At 42.2% G+C, this 8,825-nt stretch overlaps 1 protein-coding gene across 2 annotated transcripts in view; it reads left to right on the forward strand.

Moving 5' to 3' along the window:
• Positions 1–7,124, forward strand: part of wipi1 (WD repeat domain, phosphoinositide interacting 1) — a 13,050-nt gene extending 5,926 nt beyond the window's left edge. The window contains exons 6-13 of one of the 2 annotated variants that reach the window (XM_024291355.2): positions 2,180–2,272; positions 2,367–2,437; positions 2,544–2,651; positions 4,121–4,285; positions 4,437–4,544; positions 5,090–5,220; positions 5,596–5,696; positions 6,595–7,124. In XM_024291355.2, the coding sequence (XP_024147123.1) occupies positions 2,180–2,272; positions 2,367–2,437; positions 2,544–2,651; positions 4,121–4,285; positions 4,437–4,544; positions 5,090–5,220; positions 5,596–5,696; positions 6,595–6,645 (828 nt within the window). In that variant the 3' untranslated portion in view covers positions 6,646–7,124. Of the gene's footprint in view, positions 1–2,179; positions 2,273–2,366; positions 2,438–2,543; positions 2,652–4,120; positions 4,286–4,436; positions 4,545–5,089; positions 5,221–5,595; positions 5,711–6,594 lie in introns of both variants that reach the window. The other variant, XM_024291356.2, reaches the window with a different exon arrangement.
• The last annotated feature ends 1,701 nt before the right edge of the window (positions 7,125–8,825 follow it).

An 8,825-nucleotide genomic window follows, 5' to 3' on the forward strand; every position in this document is an offset into this window, starting at 1 on the left:
TACAGCATTAGTGCTGCACTCCACTCACACTAGTGGTTGATTTAGAACAGGGGTCACCAACCTTTATGAAACTGAGAGCTTTTCATTGGTACCGAGTCATACGAAGAGCTACCAGTTTGAAATAACAAATTTGTTCAGTTTACCTTCAGTTCTACATTATTAATAATAATAATGATCCTCCTCTATGTGAAGACTCTGATTTCTCACCATAAGTATCAAGAATGACAACAAGCTAGGAAACAAACATCAATATTCAGAACTTTATTAATCTGTAATTGTTACATTTTCAGATGATTACTTACATCACTACATTTCATGGGAAAATGTCTCATTTTCTCTATGTTGTTCCATGTTTATCAACTATGCAATGTTAAAGAAAAATCAACTTACACATTTTTAAACAAATCTTGAACATTTTGAACCAATGACAGAATCTGCAGCATTTTTAACAAATTTAATGATCTTTGAACTGGAGTAGGTCAGAGGTCACCTAAACTTATCTGAAGTTCGTGTATTATGAACAGATTTTTCAGATGTCCTCGTTTTTAAATCTATTTAAAAAAATAGCAACAGAATAAAACAAAATTTTAGATGCAGCTCACAAGTGAGTAGTTCTAATTTTAGAAGAGACCTGAGGGCACCTTGTGGGGTCCTTGGGGGCCTGTGGGCACCAGGTTGGTGACCCCTGAGCTAGAGTGAACTGAGTTTAGCTGCAATAAATATGCAGAGTTAAAAGCACCAGCATCCAGTGTTGGTATTCTGTTCTTTAACAAGAGCTGAACAGAAAAATATCATTTATTTTATATTTATAAAAACATTAAAGACTTAAAAGTGCATCATGACTTACGGCTGGTTCACACTGGATGCAGAAGCGGCGTGGAAGGGAGGCCGCTTCCATCCGGCGCCCTTGTTGACCTATGGTGTGGCTCACACCAGACACGAAGCGCCGCAGTCCTCCGTCGAAGGCTTGTGCCCTGCAGCGCATCATTTCGGCGTCTGGTCTATTTTATTTGCGAGCCGCGAGCGATCCACATTAATTCTAGCAGGAAGTGACATCAAGATTCATGAGAAAATCTGGTTTATTTTCAAAATATAACCAGTTTTTCACGATAAAACACAGAGACTGACAAATATGATCATGTTATTGTATCTAAACAGACTGTAGAGAAGAAAATAAATACAGATAAACAGATAAAACACAAAAAAGACGCACACTGATCAGCGTAGTGGGCCGACTCTGGAGTGGGGGGTGGGGCTGGGTTTTGGGTGTGAAAAAACAACAACAGAGACCAGTTCTTCTTAGCAGAAACATGGGGTCATATTTTAGGTTATTAATTTACTCAAGATGGCAAAAACAAACAAAAAAAAAACTCTAGCAGAAGAACCTGTCGACCGTTGCTGGAAAATGCGCATCAGTTAGACGCAGGAGAGAGCGGACGCCACAGACTCCGGTCCACGCCGCTTCCATGTCCAGTGTGAACCAGGCGCTGCAGGTATTTTAGAGTTCTGTGTTTCATCAGTAGAGAAAAGGGTTTTCTTAAACCTGTGTGTTGTAAACTCTGTTATGTTGTAAAAAGGGAATGTCTGGTGCTTCATCAACGCCTGTCTCTGGTGGTCTGGCGGACAGCGGTTTTGAAAACACCCCGTTTCTGTCCCGTTCTCTCGTTTCTGTACTCACCTTTTAAAACCTGTGTGAAAAACATCCTTTTCATGCCTATTACTCTGTTTTTCATGTCCTTTTATAATGATGCTTGTAATATTTTCAGCGCCATCTTCTGGTGGAATACAGAAGAGCTGCTTGGATTCTGCTGGGTTTAACACCAGATGAAAATGGACTCTGCTCACATTTCGCTCTTTTCCCTGAGCGTCATCTGTCCGTCACTTATATAGGTTTAATCAGAAAGCAGCTAAACGGCTGGTTTATTGAAATACATCAGGCCTGGACTGGATTCTGACATCTGTAATAGTGGCTAGGGTTGATGTTTCTGAGAGATGGACCATGAAAACGTCAGACTGAATATTAGCTCAGAGTTCAGGCTCACTCTGCTGACAGTTTGCTACAGTCAAAAGTGTGATTCAGAGCTGGCAGACCCACATCCCTCCATCCTCACAGTTCCACCTGTGCCTGCAGAGCTGTAAGGATTGCTTCGAGTGTAAGTTGTGGATGTTGTGCTTTCAGAGCACAGTGGCAGTGATCTCTGCCCACGACGCTCCTCTGGCAGCTCTGACCTTCAACACCTCAGCCACCAAACTTGCCAGCGCGTCAGAGAGGGTAAGAAAGGCTTTCCCCCCAGGTCTGCTCTGGAACAGAGTTCATGTGGGATGAGAATGTTCTTGTAAACCAAAGTGACGGTGGCTCTGCACAGGGTACGGTCATCCGAGTGTTTTCCATTCCTGAAGGTCTGCGTCTGTTTGAGTTTCGCAGAGGCATGAAGAGGTAAAAGAGCTCTTCTACATCTGCTCAGCCTGCTGAGTGAAGGCGGCTCAAAGAGACCACACTAACCATCCGATGCGTGCATGTGTGTGTGTGCATGTGTGTCCAGGTATGTCAGCATTCGCTCTCTGTCCTTCAGCCTGGATGCTCTCTTCCTCTGTGCCTCCAGCAACACTGAGACTGTGCACATCTTCAGGCTGGAACAGCTGGAACCAACGTGAGAGAACCTTCAGCTCTCTTCTCAATGTTTACTCTTAACATTTGACTTTTCATTTACAGCCTGTTTCTTGTTTCATGAAATTGTGTTTTGGCATGTTTATTGTTTATTTTTTTATATATTTGTGTTTTTAAATCGATTTTACTTCATTTAGTACCAATACATAACATTGAAATAATACTAAATAATCATAAAACAGTCAATAAATGAAAAGGAGCAGAAAGAGGAAAACGTATATTATCTGCCCCTATTGCTAAATCTACAAAATTAAATCAAAATATATAAAACAAGGAAAAGGAAAATGAGCTTTTACATAAATATTTAGGACATATAAACAAAAATACATACACATTTAATTCTTTTTACCAACACTAGGTCCAGTGGCATTGACTACATAGTTTTATGAAATTATTTTTCTACTGATTATCTCTAATATTTGCTTAACATCTCCCTCTTAATGACACTTTTAAAGGCAGCAATTGTTTTGTATCCTTAATGTCCTTATCTAGTTTATTCCATATGTTAGGACTGTAAGCTGAAACAGATCTCTCCAACACTTTTGTTCTGATTCTTTGTTTTGTGAATATTTCATGTCCTTTTAAGTCGATGGGATTTTGTCTTTTGAGTTTAACCTCTAAATTGAGGGGTAAACATGACCTGTGCACCTTGTACATACGTTGGAGAATATTATAATCAACTACGTCACTAAACTTTAGTATTTTCAGGTGACTGAGTGGTCCTGGCGGGTCTCTGTATTTACTTCCTGTGACGATTCTTATTGCCTTCTTTTGTGAAGTTCAGACTGAAGTTAAATACGTTTTATACGTAGTGCCCCAAATGTCTGTACAGTACTGAAGGTGTGGAGCCACTTTTCTCCTTCACAATTACTAGAATTACGTTGATCGTGTTAATGGCTGAAAAGTTCCAGTATGTTAAAGATTTTGTGTTTTAGTGTCACTGATGACATCTCAGGTGTTAAAGGGTTAAAGGCCCAAAGTTCTTTGCAGTCACATTCACACTCTGACGGCGGCTCTGCTGCTGAACGCTGGCACTAACCTCTAACCACCAGGAGGAGTGAGCTTTGGTGTCTTGCTCAAGGACACTTCCTCACGTGGTCAGGCAAGTCAGGAATTGAACCTGGAATCTCCTGATCACAGGTTGACCGTTCTCCCTCTGCGCCACATGCATTTTCAGCAGAATGATTCACTGTTGACTCCCACAGTCATCGTGGCTGGGTCAGCTGTTCTCTGACCTATTTTATGTTTGGTCAAGGTTCCAATCCCATGATTTTTGTCTGTTTGCTTCGTTTTGATAAACAGAACATTTTTTTTAATAAACTCTGTTCTTCATTCTTTTGTGACCGTTGTGCTACGGCCTTTGCTTATGTGGGATGCAACATTAGTTTTCAAAAGAACCTTACAGCCAACCAAGCCATGTAGCTGAGTCTTCATGTATCCTCATGTCTGCAGGGAGGGGGGCGAGGCTGACACCTGGACATCGTATGTGGGGAGGATGTTCTCAGCAGCCAGCAGCTACCTTCCTGCTCAGGTGTGTGACGTGATGAGCCAGGACCGTGCCTTCGCCACCGTTCACCTGTCGTCATCCGCTCACAGCAGTGTCTGCACCTTGGTCAGGTGAGCTCTCGTTTGTCGGGTGGATGGATGAGACGCTCTCCTGGAAGCTCACCCTCAGTACCACTTTTAATATTTCTAAAATGTGTGTTGGCATTGCAGTCTATATGGCCGCTAGTTGCTCTGAAGGCTAAAACTCCGTTTGGGTTTGCAGTATCCAGAAGCTTCCACGGCTGCTGGTGGTCACAGCTGATGGGCAGCTCTTCATCTATAACGTGGATCTGCAGGATGGGGGCGAGTGTGAACTTCTCTCCAAACACAAGTGAGCTCACGGGAATGTGGGTTTAAGGAAATTGGGGAATTACTTTCTTCATTTTTTTAATTAAAGGCACTGTCCAGTTTCATGCACTGCTCAAAAGAATAAAGGGAACGAAACACATTCTATAACTGAATAAATATTCTTTTTAAAAGCTTCATTCTGTATATATTTGCATGGAACACACATCACATGAAATGATTCATGGAAATTAGATGTATTATTCTATGATGTATTATTCGATTAGATGTATTATTCTATGATGTATTATTCGATTAGATGTATTATTCGATGTATTCTATTCTATTCTATGGAGGTCTGGATGCAGAATCAAAGTTAAAGTGTAAAAGTGAACCAGGTAATCAGTCATGAGTAGGGCTTGGATATCTGGCAGACACAGCGGCCCTCGAGGCCTGGAGTTTCCTATCCCTGACTTGGTGTAACATTGGGTTGTTTAGGTGTTCCCTTCATTTTTTGGGCAGTGTATCTGGTAGAACGGTCTCCCTATGACAGCTGAGACAGCATTCCCTCTTTGTTTTTTCCTGTCTCAGCTTCTTTGATGACCATGGCAGCTCAGAGAAAGGCAGCGAGTCAGCAGGCTCAGAGCAGACTATTTGCCCCCCCTCATACGCTGCAACTGCTGCCTTACCTGCCTCCCGTCCCATCACTGCAACCCTCACCGGTCAGTCGCTCAGCCGCATTCCAGACGAGCTCCCTGCTGATCCTGACGTTTCGTCTCTTCATTTGTTTATTGTTTATGTTTCAAATGTAAATTACTTTCAATATTATGTCATTACTTTCCAGGACTTGATTAAAAACTTAATTTAAGTCTTCTGCTATGATATGAATGGAGAACCTGGCTCACCAGCAGCTCCCTTTCATCCAAGAAATTTGAATCAAACAAAACCAAATCAAATCACATGACTTTTTCTGTTTTGAGTCAAAATTCAAAACTTGACATAAGAATCCAATCCTGATTTGATTTTCTTTGTTCTGTTTGGGGTAACGGCAGCTGTGCTCTGATACGACTGACTGGAGTTTCTGTTTTCTCGCTCAGGTTACTCTGAGGACGGCGGCGCAAAGAGGGGGGAGGTCATCCCGGAGCATGAGTTTGCCTCTGGACCTGTGTGTCTGGACGACGAAAATGAGTTTCCTCCTGTGAGCATCCAGAGGTGCCAAATGTCAGCCTTTTCCTTCACTGCCAGACGCTGCAGCTCATTGGTGGAAAAAGCTGATTTGATGAAGCCAACATGACCGGAGCCATGAGAAGCTTCTTTACAGTTGTTTATATGTTTAACATGATTCCTAGCTCTTGCAGGAAGAGAAAAGCAACTGATTGAGTTAAAGGGGTCGTACCTTGATTTTCTTCAATCTTTCAGAATAAACTACATCCATATATATGATCATATATTACCTTTGAAACACTCAAAAACAAATTATTTATGAAATATTAGTTATTTTTTGTGGATTTTTTTCCTACCTTGAAGTAAAACGACTCGATTCCTAGCGCTAGGTTCAAACTGGACGCGGAAGCGAGAGTGGAGTGCGCGCGGCGTACGCACTCTCCTGCAATTCACACCAGACACGCATTTTTCTATTAGTAGCCCTGTGTCTAAAGTAACAAACACCTGTTTGAGCTGGAATTTATTTACACAACTGGAAGATTAACGGTATTCCGCATCTAAAATGAAAGTTTTTTTTTGCCTATCACCACTAGCTCTGTGGAGAAATTGGGTGTTGGTGTTGGACTGGGGGCGGCGCTGTCAGAGCAGAGTCTTCCTGAAAGGGGCGGTCTCACTCTGTGACATCAGATCGTGAGAACCTGCTCGTTTTCATGGGTTTGGGAGGGGCTGCTGCTGAGGGGACCGGTTTTTAAAGGATTACTCAGAAATGCATGAACGGATCAAAATATTGCTTTGAGGTTCTTTATAGAGAGGAATGAACAGTAGAATACACTTAAAAGATGAAAAAGTTGTTTTTTCATGCTATGGCCCCTTTAAAACAGCCATGTTCCTGTATGTGAGGAGGAAACTCACGAGTGCCTTCTTGTGTTTAGATAAAGCTGTGCCGTGATGGAGTCGGAGGCTGCAGGGGGGGGCCCTTGTAACCATGGAGGAGGGCAGATGGAGGAACATGGAGACGGGTGTGCATCAGACACATCAGCCATTCCAAACGTGAAGACAGACTTTACCTTCAGAGTGGAAACGAACCTCTTTGTTTGGAGAATGAGGAGAAGACCTGCTGAAAGGCTCTTCCGGCTTGGTTTCGGTTTGAAGGCCTCCTCCTTCCTCATTCTGGAGCTTCAGAAAGCCGTGAGAGCCTTCTCTGGAAGTCATGGTGCATGCTAAAGACCACATTTAACCACATTTAAATAGTCAATGAACCGCTGTAGCAACATTTTAGTTTATATACTGTTTTATGTCTCTCATTGAGTGTGCAAGACGTTACCTTTGTGGACATGTAAGATATATTTGCGCCTGATGATCTGTAAAGAAATTTAAAGGAAGTTTACTGAATTTAGCCAAAGCCAACTAAGAAATAAATTCAGAGCTGGGTCATCATGAACCTATGCAAAGAACACAAAAACGAGTGTGTCATTGTTTCTGATAAGCAAGTGTGCGTGTCCTTCAGCAGCAGATTTCCTTTGGTTTTCAGAAACTGCACCTGGGAATGTTGTGATGTGCTGAACCAGCTGTTTTTTCAAAAGTTGGGTAAAGTGTAGATGCTCCATCTGGGAGGAATGCTGAGCTTCATGGCGCTCACGTGCAGACACGAGGCCACACAGTCCTGCTGCTGGAGACAGGAACGCGACCCGACTCTTTGCCTCTGTGGACGTTTTCCTGAATTGGCTCCAAAGTGCATTCAGCTTTCAGTGGTTGAAAGTTCAAACTTCCAAAACAAAGGCGACACGGCAGCGATCCCACTTCCTGTCCAGCCTTGATCGGTGTTTGATCTTCGTCTGGCCTCGGAGCATCGCACAGTGAAAACTGAGAAGTGGAACATTTGAAAGCAGAAATGGTTTCTGGATTCTCTTCAAAGTTAACCCTTTAACAGCACAGCTCCAGTGTTTATGTTCTTTGATTTACTGTAACTTTTCAACCGTTTACACAGTAATTTCAGGAGTTATTGTGTAAAAGGTTGAAAGGTTACAGTATCTTAAAGACTTTGTGTTTAAGTGTCACTGGCGACGTACAGGTGTTAAAGGGTTAACGCAATTACTTCTATTCCATTTCCTTTATACCTGAAACGACTACTGATGCTATGTTTACATTACCCTCAAAAACACGCATTCAGTTGACCATTTTTAGTGAAACATACATGCATATAGATCTATAAACTCTGAAGTTTAATACACGCAGCATCCATACAGCAGACCTTTGAATGAATGACACCAACTTCTCCTGAAATACCAGAATCAGAGATAATATTTATTAACTGGAGTTTTAACTTAGCAAATAGAAACAAAAGGATCAAATAAAAGGCCCTGCTACAGTTCTGTTGTAAAAATCCCCTAATTCTTCATACAAAAAAATAACAAACTTGAATGATTTTTTGGGAGAGTTGAAAAACAATCTTCTTCTAGATGTTTCTAGTAACCGTTTTTTTTTTTTTTTTTAATTTACTGCCAAATTGACAAGATCCTATCACAGTTGCAAAACGTCAATATGCAAGACATTTCAACAAGCTGAGGCAAAGCTGGAAAAAAAGTGGAACAAAGTTCCTGCCCAGACACTGATAACATCTGAAGTGATTACATAAAAGCATTTAGAGCAATAGGTATAACTAAGGTATAAAGGGTCCGACTGCTGGATCATGGGTGGGACTAAAACCGCTGGAGTCTAAGCCTGGGTTTGCCTCACTGAGAGATCTAGGCGGGTTGAGAGGAGGTCTTTAAGCCGAGCCTGGATCCAGAGAATGGTGGATCAGCTCTTTGGGGCTCGAGATCAGAATGACTCTATGATGGGTTTAGCTGACAGAGAATAGATTTACTTTGTGTCCTGAAGGATATGTTATTGGATGAAATGAACATGAAACTGACACTAGGTTGTGTCCAAATGACTAAATGTTGTGGAGGTTGAACTAACTGTTGTGAGACGTAACTCTGTTGTGAGAAATGCACCTTAGTTGGGTGCAGTTGCAGCTAAGGTGGATTTCTCATAACAGAGTTAAACGATGTGAGGGGTTGCTCTGTCAAGTCTTGGAGTTGCTACAACAACTGCTAGCTACCCCCTAGCGACTCCCTGACGCTCCCCGACGCCCCCTGACACCCCCTGACGCTCCTGACAC

Source organism: Oryzias melastigma, linkage group LG8, assembly GCF_002922805.2.
Source record: "Oryzias melastigma strain HK-1 linkage group LG8, ASM292280v2, whole genome shotgun sequence".
Classification (NCBI taxonomy): domain Eukaryota; kingdom Metazoa; phylum Chordata; class Actinopteri; order Beloniformes; family Adrianichthyidae; genus Oryzias; species Oryzias melastigma.